Raw genomic sequence first — 16,495 nt, forward strand, 5'->3', positions numbered from 1 at the left:
GTACATAATATCAACTCTGGCATTTTCATGTACTTTTTTTTCTCTAGGAAACGCAATGTGAGCTACAGCAAAATGATACCTTCTCTGATTGCTGTGAATGGAGTTCCTTCCTCCTCTTGGAGCCTGATTACCTTTAAAGCCACCAGCTTTCCATGAACCCTAATTCAAGAGAAAAAAAATTACAATCAGTTAGTCAAACAAAATGCAAATACCTTTAATAAGAGGATGACTCTTGTTAAATAAACAACTGCTGAACTTTCAAATGTCCACGCTTCCTTGAAGCTTTCAATTACCTTTATTCCCTCTTCTTAAACATTAGCTTTTAATTATAGTGCTAAAGTATGAATAACCTGTGCTGCTATTTATACAAAGATCAAATGCAAGTGTTGGCAGAAAATAATTTCAATCGTGGTAGGGGATCTCAATACGACACTAACCAATAGGTAAGCCCTTCCATTGGTAATGCAATTTGTTCTTGTAGATTCACTGAGCAGAATCCATTTAGGTTTAAGAATGTACAGCAAACAGAATTTCCACAATACCATCAGTCTTCAGGTTATCAACTGATCATCTCTCCACATTTTAAATCAACAAACCATTTACACTTAAAGGTATAGAATAAAATATCTAAACCAATGTATAACAACTTCTACCTCTTGTGCTTTTTTTAAAAAACATTTATAAGATCATAAGATATAAGACCAGAATTAGGCCATTCGACCCAATGAGTCTGCACTGCCATTCAATCATGGCTGACATAATTCTCATTCCCATTCTCTTGCCTTCTCCCATAACCCTTGATCCCCTTACTGATCAAGAATCTACCTCTGCCTAAAAAAGGCTCGATGAACTGGCCTTCGCGGCCCTCTGTGGCAATGAGCTCCACAGATTCATCACCCTCTTGCTGAAGAAATTCCTCCATGTCTCACTTTTAAAGAAGCGTCCCTTCACTCTAACACACAGATATTTTCTCACAAACTCTCCCTCTGCTCTTCTTTGCAAAGATTTCAGCTTTGGGAGACCTCCCATAACCTGAAAAAATAAACTAAATACAGAACGGGGATTGTTCAACTCAACTCCTGCTTTGAAATATAAATCTTGGCCTGGCACGTCCTCCTTTCATTTGGGGGAGGACTGGGACAGGACTTCTGCTTATTGTCCCCAACCCCAACCCAGTTTTGTAATTGGGTCTCATTGTCCATTTTGGACAAGCTCTCCACAGGATCAACAACAGCACCAAGAGTGAGCTTGCTGCTGCCAAAGAGGGAAACCATTCAACAAAGCATCAAAAATAGAATGGAATTGCAATTAAAGAAGCAGGAGGACCCTGAAGACTAAATTAATTTTCCTCTCGGACTGGATTGAGGCTTTCCACGCACTATCCTTTCTAGTCGGGAGGATGTGGTAACCTGGATCACAAAAGGGTTTTTATTCAAATGGTTGTTAATCAGCAATTATTTCACAATCACACAGGGAGGTACAAATGATGCACGGCTTGAGAACAAAAGTCCATCTCCCGACTCATTCCTTTGCCTGTCATCATCATTGTTCGGTTAATGCAAGCTGAAACGCTGCTTGTAATGTACACCGCTCATTTTTAAAAGCTACTTTTGATGGAACTGTGAACCAGCTGACTGCAGGCTTTATCCTGGGGATGTTTGTGAAGATGTAAAATAGCTACTGCAGCTCCAACCTCACAGGCATCACACTGAGTCAGATACTTGAGCCCATTAAAATGTTTATCAGCAGGAAGAATTTTAGACTGCTCCGGTTATTGTGGTTCGCAGCTTCTCCCACTGAGAAGTTCAGATTCTAAATTATAGGCTAACGAATGGTATTAGGATAGCATAGAAATAACAAACGCATCACTGACACTCATTGCCATGCTTTTCTGTTTAAATACGCAACAACCTGCAATCTTCCAGCCTACGAACAGAATGAAGAGATCAGACTTTTTAACAAAAATGAGGGGGTAGATAGCAATTTATTCTTGCATTGCTGTTGCTGAGTAACGATTATTGAACTCCAGCAGATCAGTATTCTTCAGATAGACAAAATTCTGTCTTAAAAGAATCTCTTTCCCTTTTGGTCAAAGCCCAGCATCTTGTGATTGCAGTTCAAACAAATCAGTTGTTTCCACACACTGCCAGGTTTTTAGTGATCACAGCACAGTGGCTAGCACTGCTGCCTCATGGTGGTCATGATGTGGGTATGCCGGCGTTGGACTGGCGTAAACACAGTAAAAAGTCTGACAACACCAGGTTTTAGTCCAACCTATTTATTTGATAATATTCTCACAAGCTTTCGAGGGGACAGCCTCTTCGTCAGGTGAATGGGCATTCAGCCTCTGACCTTCGGGTAAGCATTCTCCAAGGCGGCCTTCACAACACACGACAGCGCAGAGTCGCTGAGCAGAGACTGATAGCCAAGTTCCGCACACATGAGGACGGTCTCAACAGGGATCTTTGGTTCATGTCGCACTATCTGTAACCCCCGTGACTTGCCTGGGTTTGCAAAACCTCACTTACTGTACTGTCTGGAGACAATACACATCTCTTTAAACTGTGATCAGTGCTCCTACCACTCACATTGTCAGCCACTTCAGGTCTTGAACAGCAGGTTAGGTGTAAGGATTCGCATTTTAAATCAGTAATCTCTAAACTGTCTGTGCTTTATATGCTCTGTCTGAGGCCAGAACTCTCCATTCACCTGACGAAGAGGCTGTCCCCTCGAAAGCTTGTGAGAATATTATCAAATAAATAGGTTGGACTAAAACCTGGTGTTGTCAGACTTTTTACGGCCTCATGGTGGTACAGTGGTTAGCACTGCAGCCTCACACACCAGAGACCCAAGTTCAATTCGCAGCCTTGGGTTGGGGTCTGCATGGAGTCTACATGTTCTCCCGATAGGTTTCCTCCCAGTGCTCCTGCTTCCTCCCCAGTCCAAAAGACGTACCGGTTAGGTGCGTTGGCCATGCTAAATTTTCCCTCCGTATACCCAAACAAGCACTGGAATGTGGTGACCAGGGGATTTTCATAGTAACTTCATTGCAGTGTTAATGCAAGCCTACTTGTGACACTAATAAATAATCTTTAGCAAACAAGGCTATCAGCCATCATTCAAACACTGTGCAAATAAAAATGTAACCCTTCCATTGAACAGCCTGGTGATTAACCCAGTATAAGACAGAACCACAAGGCTTGCAGGTTCAATAACTCCAGAATTGTCTAACTTAGCCATTAGAGGCATTAAAATTTGTTTCAACAAATCTGATGCAAAATAATGTGGGTGCTGGAAATTGGAGAACAAAGCAGAAAATAGCAAAAAAAGCTCAGCATCTATGGAGCGAGAAAGAGGATTAATGCTTCTCACCTTTCATCAGAACTGGGTACATTCAAAGTATAATGGACTTTACGTAAGCATAGAGATAGGAAAAGATGGGCAGAGGGGATGAACGAATGAAAAGGTCTGTGATAAGAGTGGAAGGCAGGAAAGATTAAATGGCAAATGGGATAAGCAAAGCAAAAGCAGGCTGGGGTGGGACAAAAACAGGAAACGGAACGGACAGGATAATCCCCAGCAGCAGTATTACTACATGTGGTGTGAAAAATTAAATCACAGGATCAGGGGTGAACTAGCTAGATGGATTCAGAATTGGTTTGGCCATAGGCAGGGGGTAGCAGTGGAAGGGTGTTTTTCTGAATCGAGGTCTGCAACTAATGGTGTTCCATAAGGACCACTGCTGGGCCCTCTGCTGTTTGTAATACACACACACACGTATAAAACTTGGAAAAAGACATAGCTGGTCTGATTAACGAGTTTGCGGGTGATACTAAGACTGGTGCAATTGTGGATAGTGACAAAGATTGTTAGAGAATACGGCAGGGTATTGATAGGCTGGAAAATTGGCAGAGAAATGGCAGATAGAATTTAATCCAGACAAATGCAAGGTGATGCATTTTAGTAGATCCAATTCAGATGGGAGCTATGAAATAAATGGCAGAACCACCAAGAGTATATAGACACAGATCTGGGGGTACAGGTCCACAGATCCTTAAAAGCGGCAGCACAGGTGGAAAAGCTGAAGAAGAAAGCACATGACATGCTTCATCGGATGGGGGCATCAGGTTTAAAAGTTGGCAAATTATGTTACAGTTACATAAAATGTTGGTTAAGCTACATTTGGAATACTCTGTCTGATTCTGGTCACTACACTACAAGGACATGGAGGCTTTGGAGAGAGTACAGAAATGTTGCCTGGTATGGAGGGTATGAGCTATGAGGAAAGATTGAATAAATTGGGACTGCTCTCCCCAGAAGGACGAAGGCTGAGGAGGGACCTGATAGAAGTTTATAAAATTACGAGTGGTGTATATAGGGTGAACAGTTGGAAGCTTCCCCCCCCAGGGCAAAAATGACAATTACAAGGGGACACAAGTTCAAGGTAAAGGGGGAAGGTTCATTGGAGATGTACAGGGAAGTTTTTTTTTTACAGAGGGTGATGGGGGTCTGGAATGCACTGCCAACTGAGGTGGTTGAGACATGTTAACGACATCTAAGACTTATCTGGATAAACATATGAACAGACGGGGAATAGAGGGATACAAGCGGTTGGTCTAGATAGGACAACGTGATCGGCACAGGGCCAAAGGGCCTGTTCCTGTACTGTTCTTTGTGTGCGACGATAATAAAATCAAGTCAGGACAGAGGGAGTAATTATATGTCGAAAATGTCAAATCTAGACATAACAAAGGTACAGCTAAGAAGCTCAGCAGTGAATGAGCTGAGTCTTGGACAAAGTTGACGTCAAGAGGAAAACAAGCACTCTTAGTGATGATGCGGGTATGCGGATGAAAGTTCATCTCAGAAGCAAACAAGGTTGCAAACTGTTTTGTTCTGCCTTCGATGGTTACCAGGAAAAAGAAAAAAAAATTGTTGGTGAGGAAACATTTGTAATGAAAAATAATGGCTTTAGTCTTCTCAATATTTACTTAGAGGAAATTTCTGCTCACCAGAAATAGATGTCAGACAAGTCACTGTCTCTCAACTAACTTTTCATCCAGGCCACATTGTCCATGCAAGCATCCATAATAAGCTGCTGAATGGTGTTAAGACCCCAGGAAGGGTCGAACGGCTTCCCTCTTTGCCCCGTCCTCATTTCACCGCAACAGCTTTTTTCTTTAAAAAGGATACACTTGCCAATTCGCTGAGAACTTCGTGATCATAAAATAACCAATAGGGCAGGTTTTGAGTTTAGCAAAGAAGGAGGTTAACTTTATTACACTTAATCTGGTCACAGTAAATTACAATCTTTACAGTGCAGGATGCCATTCCGCCTATTGAGTTTGCACTGGCTTTAAGAGCATTCTACCTGGACCCACTCTCCTGCCTTATCCTCATAACCTTGCACATTCTTTTCAGATAGCAATCCAGTTCCCTTCTGTATATCTCGACTGAATCTGTCTCCATCACCCTTTCAGGAAGTTCATTCCAGTCTCCAACTATCCTTTGGGCGAAAATGTTTTTTCCCTGCATCACTTTTACTCCTTTAATTATTTTGAATCTCGAGTTCTCAATACTCTCCCGAGTGGGAACAATTTTTCACAATTTACCCCTCAGCATCCTGAAGATCTCTATCAAGTTTCCTCTCAGCCATTTTTTCCTCCAAGGAAAGCAGCTGCAACGTATCCTCATAGCTACAGTTCTTTATCCCAGGAATTTTTCTTATAAATCTCCTCTACTTTCTAATGCCTTCACACCCTCCCTCAAATATGAGGAACTGGGTGCAGTATTCCAGAAGAAGCCTAACAATTTTAACATGACCCATACTCTTACACACAATACCACTATTAATGAAGCCTTTAGATATTATATGCTATAAAATAAACAATGACTTTCACACGCACATACACACAAAGTTCTCTCACACGTGTACAAATTAGAGTTGGGAAGGCTAAGTTGGCCAAATCAAAGTCCATGGAAAAGAGGTATGCAACCTAAGGTTGGTTGCTCTTTGGAGATGGTAGTTCTGGATCGGATTCTTTTAAGAAATCTCTGTCTGCAGCAGAGCATCCCTGGATAATCAGAGTCAGCAAATTGGGCTCAAAGCCTACCCAATGGGTTTGAGAGAAAAGGAAGCGGGAGGAACCTCTCCCCAAGCTGATTGTCCTCAATTCTGCCGGGAAAATGTGCGTCAAACATACAAAGGGCTGGCATGTCATGTGGCCTTCCTTTTTCAACTGCTAGGAGAATTTAAAAAAGACATTGGCCAGACTTTTACTGCCCTGTCCGCCATGGGAATCAGAGGGGTGAACAATGGGAAGGTCCATTGACCTCGGGTGGGATTTTACAGTTTCGAGATGAGTGGGGCCATAAAATCCTGCCCATTGCTGGTGGATTCCAAAAGTGACTTGATTAACCTCATGTCTCGAAGCTATATCAAGACTAATGGCTTGAGCAATGGCTAACGGCCTTCTACAACAGTTGAGTACCTCAGGTGACTGTCATAGATGGTTTGCTCTTTAGATGGGAGGCAAGTCCTTCATAATATTCTGAGGTCATTGTCTTTGATGGGCTTTGCAGGCAGGCTGGCTCCACTCCATTTAATTGTGAAACATATGGTAATGTAAACTGGGGTTAGCGTTTTGTGCTGCGAATTTCAAATCACTTTACCTCTGTTTTTAAAACCATTTTTCAGGTTTCCGACCAATGGATAAAGATTATCTGGCATAAAACACATCATTATCAAAACGGAAAAGGCCTTGTTCACAAATTAATAGATATTATGGAGACACAGATGTGGAGAAGCATGGTGATAACTTCTTGGTCAGCAGAGTTTATAAGATCAGTCTTTGTAAACGTGAGTTAGACAGGGATGGATTGTCAAATTTAGCCCCAGGATTTGTACTGGGCATGAAGGTCAACAAGAACAGGGAGCAGTTAGGCTTGTTGCTTGTGTGGAAGTGGTATGAGTTCCTAGATGGGTCAGTCACAGAAGATATTATTTAAAACTTTGTTTGGACCAGTTTCAGTGCTGCATTAGAGATAAAAACATTGTGTTTGGACATTTATAGTTTTTATTCTCATAGGCAGAGTCAAAGAGGTTTACACCATGGAAACAGCCCTTCGGCCCAACTTGACCATGCCACTGTTTTTTTTAAACCCCGAAGCTAATCCCAATTGCCCGCATTTGGCCTATATCCCTCTATATCCATGTAACTATCTAAATGCTTTTTAAAAGATAGAATTGTACCCACCTCTAGTACTACCTCTGGCAGCTTGTTCCAGACACTCACCACCCTCTATGTTTGACGCACGTTTTCTGGTCAACAGTAGGTCTTTGTATTTCAGTTATCTTTTTATAAATGTAGACTATATCAACTTTAACTGGCTTTTACAATAAAACTGTCAGGGGTAATTCTTTTAATTTAACATGATCAAATGGTTGCTCATGTTTATTCTGAAAATACTTCTCCAAGTCTATTAATTAGTTTTGTCCTTATTAGCAATTTCTTTTCTTGCTGTATGGAACTACAAGATGTGTATGTGGCTTACCTTTACTGTCAAAACCAGATTTTATTTGTATGTTCAGAACTTCAGAGGAAAAAGAGTTCATTTTCGTAACTTTCTACACCTACACTTGTAACAAAGTTGCTTTTCGATTTCATTATTTTCATAAATGACATGCTGTAAATTTTCATGTTTCTCTAGATCCAAAATCATCAATGCATCTCTCATTAATCGAGGCAATTGTAACACTTATTTGCCCCTCAGTTGCAGCTTCTATTTCACTGGTTCAGTCAGTTAACGCAGGGAAGTACATTTTTATTCATAATACCACAGTAACTTCCAGCATCAAGGCTGTTGCTTTTATTTAAGAGTACTTCACTTTCAAGGTCTTAGCTGTAACCTTGCATAAAGGGAGAAACACCACAGCAATGATGCAGCATAATAAACATTTATATTTATTGCACGTGTAAATGTGGTCAAATGGGCCACCTAAAATGGTGATTTACAGAGCACGCTGGGATAATTTGATAAGCACTGAAACAGCAGACTGCAGCTTAAAAAGACAGGGATAAACAGGCTGCAACTCAGACTACTGAATACATAGGAAATGCACCATCCCAAAGAAAATGGACACCTTCTGGTCAAACATACTTGTTTACCTTAACCCCTTATTTGGGAGGGGGGTATGTGACCCTATGTGCCTTCAGCACCTACAGGCATGGCTGTTGGGTACACATCCAGAGATCGGTGTTGCAGCACCTGATTGGACTCTTATTGATCAAGGTGATCAAGCCCTGATCAACTGATTGACAAGAACCAGGAGACCATCCAAAAAGGACAAAACCAAGAAGGGATAAAAAGCTGCTGCACAGAGGTTCTCTCTTGGACCCCATGAACGAGCTACAACACTGGCGACCATCACCAGCGACGACCAGCATGAGGAGAGCCATCATACCCGAGAAGGAAGGAAGACCAGAGCCAGAGTGCCATACCAGACCAAAGGACCAGGCTACACAGAAGACGACCAAGACCAGCGCACAGATAAAGGCCAATATCTGCTTGGGTGCTTGCCAATCATGCAAAGTTAAGTCAAAGTCTTGCATTGGACATGAACTCTCGTATTTCTGTAAAGATAACTTATTGTTGGTTGGGTGGGTGATTATTGATTGTGTCTTAAATAAATATTGGTTGTACTAACAAGACGTCTAACTCAGTTATTTGTCCACCATATAAGGATTCAAACAAACTGTGCGGCAGGCACAACATAAAGTTACTGCAAAAACCATTGGTTATCTTAGAATGAAACGAACAGCGAATTGCTTCAGTTAGAATCAGAAACTTCCAGCATAAGAGTCGGGAATTTAGCCTGTACTGGCTCTGAGTAGTTATGCTCAGTCCCACATCCCTGCCTGTGTCCATTATCCTGCAAGTTCATTACCATCAAGCACCTGACTAACTCCTTTCTTAAAAGAAATTATGGAATCTGCTTCCATGAACTTTTCGGTTTTACTGTTCCAGATCTAGGCTTTTCAATGAGAAGAATTCTCATCTGCCCTCTAGAACTTTCTTCCCCAAGCAATGTGATCTTTACTGAGAAGAAAAATGCACTACAAATGGGGGAAATAAAAATATTGGTCCAAATAGAGTTTTTCCAATTAGGATGTTACTGACCCACTTCCAAAAAAGAATTCCACCACCAATCTCTCTTGTAGCTGAAGCCCATCATTCCTGGTAACATCCTAGTAAATCATTCTTTTCTTTCTATAGTTCCTTCTTGGAATGTGAAGGCCAGTATTTATTGCCTGCCCTCCAATTGTCCCATGTGATTTAAGGTTCTATCATGTCCAGAACGCCAGCTGAGGCTTAACCAGTCATTTATAAAGTTAGAATCATGGGATCATTGAAGATTTACAACACAGGAGGAGGCCACTTAGCCCACTGTGTTCGTGATGGTCCCAGCCTAATCCATCTTTCAGCATTTGGTCACAGGCTCTTCAAATCAACATTCAAGTGTTTTCTTTTTAACTAGTGAGAGCTTCTGCCTCTAACACCCTTTCAGGCATGACTTCCAGACTGCTGCCACCCTCCGGGTGAAAAATGTTTCCTGATCTCCGCTTTAAGCTTTCCACCAATTATTTTAATTCTATATCCCTTTGTCATTAACCCCTCTGCCAAGGTAAGTGGTTTGTCTCTATTTACTCTATCTAGACCAGTCAGTTTCATATACCTCAATTAAGTCACCCCTCGGCCTATTCTGTTCTAAAGAAAAGTCTTTCCAAGTAGCTAAAAGTTTCCACTCCTGGAAACATCCTTATAAATTGGGGGGAAATTCTCTGGTGGTTAGAGTCATAGTTAGCACAAAGGAAGATGGTTGTGGATGTTGGAAGCTATTGGTGTCATTATTAGAGATAAAATGAGTTTTCAATTGGACATGCTATTGTTAATCAAGGAAAGTCAGCATGGATTGATTGAAGCTATACTGTCTCTGGTCAACTTGATTGGAATTTTGAGGCAATTGAAAAGGGTGATTGCAGTAGTGTAGTAGATGAGCTACATACTGACATTCAGAGGAAGGCATTCAACAACAGGCAGGAGCCCATGAAGTTGAGGGAAAAGTAGCAGTATGGATACAATATTGGTGTAGTAAGTGGAAGCAAATGGTGATAGTGGATGGATATTTTTCAGACTGGTCAGTGGTTTGTGCCCAAAGGTGATTTTGAGTCCATAATACACTCCAATTTTTAAAAACGACAGACATGGATGCAGGGTGCAGCATTCTAACGTTAACAGAAAAATGAAATATACCAAAGTTATGGATTTCAGTTTGATATAGAGAGGATAGTGTAACCATCACAACATCTGCTTCCTATGGGAAAACAATTGCAAGATGCTTGCTTCATACTTTGGGTATATCCTTTGCCTCTACATGAAGATTTCCCCATGGATCCCAAATAGGCCCAACCTTTACCCCTGCAAGTAACTTGCACTGTGTGTTTATTTAGGAAAAGTTACAAGATTCAATTTAATATTGCCTGCTCATCTTCTCTTATCACCTTTATTTGCTTGCCATATCAATGTTTCCAATTCCTTCCTCAACACGCATAATCATCCTGGTTATTAATTGGATCTTGCCTCTGACATTGACAAAGCTTTATTTTCAGGTGCATCTCCTTTGCCTGCTATGGAACATTAGTAATAGAGCATCCAATTTTTCCCTTCAAAAGGACTGTCTATTTTACAATAGCAGTTCCCGGAATGCCTTCCATTGCTTTGTTACAGCTCGGTCCTGGAATTCAATTCCTTATCCATTTGCCTTAGATAGAACATAGAACATAAAACATAGAACATAGATCTCCGCTTAAAATCACTGAAATTAACGCAAATCAGTTGAGAGTTTTACTTTTGATATCTTCTGGTTGTTCACGTTAAACCAGATTATGTTTTGATCACGGTTGGAATTAGAGATCATCTAGGTCACGTGCTTCACTTCATTTACAAAAACCAAATCCAGAATCATTTTATTCCTTGTTGGACCAGAGTTTTAAAGTTTATTTATTAGTATCACAAATAGGCTTGCATTAACACTGCAACAAAGTTGCTGTGAAAGTCCCTTAGTCGCCACACTCTGGTGCCTGTTCAGGTACACTGAGGGAGAATTCAGCATGGCCAATGCCCCTGTCCAGCATGCTTTTCGGACTGTGGGAGGAACCGAAGCACCTGGAGGAAATCCATGCAGACACGGGGAGGACGTACAGACTCTGCAGAGAAAATGACCCAAGTCGGGAATCAAACCTGGATCCCTGGTGCTGTGAGGCAGCAGTGCTAACCACTGTGCCGCCCCCAGAAGTGCTGACCAAGAAAGTACATTACACAGCAGCACAGTGGCACAGCGGCTAGCACTGCTGCCGCATAGCGCCAGCAACCTAGGTTCAATTTCAGCCTTCGGTAACTATCCGTGTAGAGATTACACATTCTGTGTTTGGGTGGGTTTTCTCCGGGTGCTCCAGTTTTCTCCCATAATCCGAAGATGTGCCGGTTAGGTGGACTGGCGATGTTAAAATTGCTCTTTAGTGGCCAAAGTTGTGTGAGTCAGGTGGATTAGCCATGGCAAATTTGTGAGGTAAACACAAAGTCATCTCACGGCACCAGGTTAAAGTCCAACCAGTTTATTTGATAGTAAACCCACAAGCTTTCGGGGTTTGCCCCTTCGTCAAGTGAGTAGCGTGAGAACGGGGGAAGAAGGAGAGTGAGCAAGAGAGAGAGAGAGAGAAAGAAAAAGGTGGAGAGAGGGAGAGAGAGAGAGAGGGAGGGTGAGATAAAGAGAGAAAAATGCATTTATATTGATTATATTTAAGAAGCAACTTCATAATTCAGAACATCCCAAGCCATTGCACAATGAGAAGCCTTTGAAATGTAATCATTACCATACTGCAGGCAATTTGCAGCAAGGTTCAAACAACAATTGACCAGGACTAGTGATGTTGCTGGAGGGATTAATATTGGCCAGAATGTCAGTGATAACTTTTCAGCTTTTCTTCAAAATAGAAATGCTTCATTGAAAAGACAGGAACTCTGAACAGTGCAGCTCCTTCAATACTGCCTGGAATTGTCAGCCTCGTATTGGAATGGCACCTGAACCCATAACATCTTGATTCAAAGGCAGAAGTGCTACCTACTGAGGCAGAGCTGACATTTCGAATACAGAACAAGTACTGATAGCATGGCAGGACACTCACTTGCTTTTTCCTTTGTACACTGTGGCATAGGATCCTTCGCCTAATTTTTCTAATTTCTCATAGGAGTCAGCTTTTCCAAATTTAGGGCTTGTTGGCTAAAAAAAAGAGAAGAGAGAAACAAACATGAAGCAATTGTTTGAAGTTCCAGATAATTAACACTTTTACACACCATGAATTAATACTAAACCTTCCAGCATGTCACGTCACAAAATCCCTACAGTACAGGAGGAGACCATTTTGCCCATCGGGTCTGTACCAACCACAATCCCACCCAGGCTCTAATCCTGTTACCCCACATTTACCCTGTTAATCCCCCCCCAAAACACTCAGGGCAATTTAGCATGGCCAACAACCTAATCCACACATCACTGGACTGTGGAAGGAAACCAGAGCACCCGGAATATTAATCTAGAAGTACGAGTATGAATCACTAAATATTTGAGAACAAAAATCACTGTCACATGCCTGTGTCAATAAATGAGTTTAATTAATTAATTATTTAAGCAAGACCAGATAGATTTTGAATGCCAGAAATTTCAAGTGAAGACAGAAAATACTAGTCAGCATTAGAAAAAGATGGTTCAACAAGCAATCCCATCATTAGAAATCTAGGCCTGGTCCATGGAATTATCCTGCTCATCTCACCTGCCTCGGGAAAAAGGCGCCCCGAGCAATGGGATCCTTGCTCCGAGGGTAGGTTCAGCATGGAGTCAGGCCCACCATTCCCAGGCACAGATCTGAGATGGTCAGAAGGAATGCCAAGTACTGAGGTGAATGTTAAAATGCCCATTTTGTTCTCTCGGACTTGCTTAAATCTTAGGCCCCCTAGCGCGCACATGCCCTACCCAGTCCCCAAGGGCATACGTGCAATCCTACACTCCTTTTCCAACTTAATGTCAATTTATCATCCCTGGCTCATCCCCATGGCCCCTTAGCCAACTCAGTACCAACACCTGCCAACTCTCTCCCACCCACCACCCCTGCATCCAACATGCCAACTCACCCAGTATCCATCATGGGCAGACCACAGAAGCCACGGAGTTCTGAATAACTTTCACAGACTTCACACCTCATTAAAACACTAATTCCAGAAACCAATACTTCATCCCTTGTAAAAACAAACATCTGTATTCATAACCTTACATTAGATTTTTCTTTTACAGGATGTGGATGTTATTGGCGAGGCCAGCATTTTTATTGTCTAGTCCCAATTGACCTTGAAGTGGTGGGTGAGCTGCCTCGTTAGACCACGACAGTCCATGTGCAGTACATCCACAGTGAGGCTAGGGAGGGAGTGCCAGGAATTGTATCCACAAAAAATCCAAATGGGCCAATTACCACATCACCAGTCTATTCTCCGAAGTGCACTAATAGAATGCATTGTCGACAGTACTATCAAGACAACAGGTGGGGGGACAGTGATGTCAGTTAGCCGGACAGCTGGTTTGTGATGTGGAGTGACACCAGCAGCATGGGTTCAATTCCCGTACCAACTGACGTTATCCATCAAACCCCCGCCGTTTCAATCTTGCCCCTTGCCTGAGACATGGTGACCCTCAGGTTAAATCACCGCCAGTTGGTTGTCTCTCAAGAAAGGTGGAGAGCAGCCTATGGTCCTCTGGGTCTTTGATAGCTTTCATTAAGACAACCTATTTAAAGCTGTATTAAGCAACAGTTACATAGAAACAACTTGCTCACTGATGCTCAGATTGGATTTCACCAGGGTCCTTCAGCTCCTGAACTTATTACTGCCATGATTCAAAAATTCCAGTGGGGGGAGGTACCCAGATTGGCTGCCCTGCATTTTAAAGTGGAATTTGACCCAGTGTGGTATCAAGGCACCTTTGCAAAACAGAAGTGAAGGGGAAGTGGTTTCCGCTGGTTGGAGTCATGCATAGCACAGGGTGACGCATTCACTGGATGTCAATCATCTCAGACCCAGGATATCGCTGCAGGAGCTCCACAGCATAGTGTCCTCGGCCCAATCATCACAGCCACTTCAATACCTTCCTTTTAACACAAGATCAGAAGTGGGATGTTTGTGAACATTTTGCAATCATCAGCAATCATTTGTCACACCTCAGATATAGAATAGGTCCACTTCCATATACCTCAAGACCTGGACAAGATTTAGAAATGGGCTAATAAGCGGCAAGCAACATTCTTGCCACACAACTATCAGGCAATGACCACCTCCAGCAAGAAAATGTAACCATCTCTCCACGAGATCCAATATCATTATCACTGATGAATCCCCCACAATCAGCATCCTGGGGATTACCATTGACCAAAAACGGAACTGGACCAGCCATAATAAATACTGTGACTACAAAAGCAGGTCAGTGGCTGGGAATTCTGTGGCGTGTAACTAGCCTAACTCACCAAAGTCTGCCTACCATCAAAAAAAAACTCAAATGTGATGAAACACTATCCACTTGCCTGGATAATTACAGCTGCAACAAAGTTCAAGATGTCTAACATCTAGGCAAAGCACCCCACTTGATTAGCAACCCATCTACTCCCTTCACCACTGATGCACAGTAGCAATGGAGTATAGCATTTACAAGATGTGAGGCAGCAACTCAACAAGGCTCTGTCAACAATACCACCAAGCTCCTGACCTTTACCACCTAGAAGAACAAGGGCTGCAGGTGCATAAGAACATCACCACCAGTTTCCCCTCCAAGTCACACACTATTCTGACTTCTAGATACATCACCATTCCTTCACTATCACTGGGTCAAAATCTTGAAATTCCTTTCCTAACAGCACCATGGATGTACCTACACCACATGGGGTGCAGAATTTCAAGAAGTCAGCTCACTCAGCACAGCGTTCTCAAGGGCAATCAGGATTGAACAACAAATGCTGATATCCTATGTAAGGATAAGAAAGAAATTTGGACTTTGATGACATAATTGACATGGATAGCTTAGAACAACTTATCCTGATAATAGTGTAAATTAGTCAATCAGGTCAAACCATTTACTAACTTGTATATTGAAAATGAAAGTAAGTGTGTCCATTTTTTGGACATTAAAGACGGCAAGTGCATCAATAAATAATGCAGCAAATGATTTATTAAAGGACACATCAGTCAAGAATATTGAAAAATGGCAAATAAAATTTATATAAACTGGTAAAACAGATCTTGGTTGTTACATTTGCTGCACAATTATAGACAATGGGATTGAATTGTTAAAAAGAAACTTAGATGAGCTTTCAACAATCACCAGCAAGATCACTTACAGTGCCTGATATTATGCAGGAAGAATTAGAAAACAGCAACGAGAATCCAGAAGTCTTCAGCTGAAAAAGCAGAGTACCGGATGATACAAATAATGCTGAGACACTACAATTCACTTATTGGAACCACAGGGTTGAGAGCATCATATTTAATTCTGCTCACCAAGGGTCAAACTATTTGATTTTTTTCTTCATTTATGGGATGTGAGTACTGCTGGCTAGGCAAGCATTCACTGCCCATCCCTAATCACTCTCAACATAGGTGGGTGGTGAGCTGCCTTCTTGAACTGCTGCACTCCCCTATAGTGTAGGTACACCCACCATGCTGTTAGGGAGGGAGTTCCAGTACTTTGACCCAGCAAGGTGAAGGAATGGTGATACATTTCCAATTCTGGATGGTGAGCCACTTGGAAGGGAACTTCCAGGTGGCAATGTTCTCAGGTATCCATTGCTTGTCCTTCTGGATAGCAGTGGTCATGGGTTTGAAAGGTGCTGCCTAAAGAGCTGTGATGAGTTCCTGCAGTGCACCATATAGGTGGCACACATGGTTGCCACTGTTGGTTGGAGCTCGGAGGGAGTGAGTACTGCAAACAGAGCCCGAACGCCAAGGTTTGAGCTAGAAAAATTTACAAACCTCAAACTTAGCAGTTCAGAAAGGAGGAAGGGAATAAAGCACATGGAGGTATATAAAATATTAAATGTTAGCAATAAGGAAAACTCAAGTAACTACCAGAAATCAAAAAGCGAAACCAAGACCTCTTTTGCTGAAGAGCAAGCCATTCTTAGAATAAATCAGGCTGAATATAACAAATTAGGGTTATTCCAAATGCAACAAGAAGCTATAATGATTCGAGTGGCTTCTCCTGCGCTCAGTTGTTCTAATTTTTTTTCAGAAATGCAGGATCATCTACAGTAGAATTATTTTCCAATACTGAATGCCAAATACCCAAGATTTCACACTGTTTTCATTACTTCAGCAACAACCAAACTTCTAGCTTGGTACT

At 41.9% G+C, this 16,495-nt stretch overlaps 1 protein-coding gene across 5 annotated transcripts in view; it reads right to left on the bottom strand.

Annotated features, from left to right (window-relative positions):
* Positions 1-16,495, bottom strand: part of cdk14 (cyclin dependent kinase 14) — a 524,692-nt gene that overhangs the window by 364,965 nt on the left and 143,232 nt on the right. For all 5 annotated transcript variants that reach the window (XM_080210276.1, XM_080210285.1, XM_080210303.1 and 2 more), the window contains 2 exons: positions 12,246-12,340; positions 80-159 (listed from right to left, as the gene is read on the bottom strand). In XM_080210276.1, the coding sequence (XP_080066402.1) occupies positions 80-159; positions 12,246-12,340 (175 nt within the window). The remainder of the gene's footprint in view (positions 1-79; positions 160-12,245; positions 12,341-16,495) is intronic.

This window comes from Carcharhinus amblyrhynchos, chromosome 2 (genome assembly GCF_965287045.1).
Source record: "Carcharhinus amblyrhynchos chromosome 2, sCarAmb.v2.hapA, whole genome shotgun sequence".
In the NCBI taxonomy this organism is placed as follows: domain Eukaryota; kingdom Metazoa; phylum Chordata; class Chondrichthyes; order Carcharhiniformes; family Carcharhinidae; genus Carcharhinus; species Carcharhinus amblyrhynchos.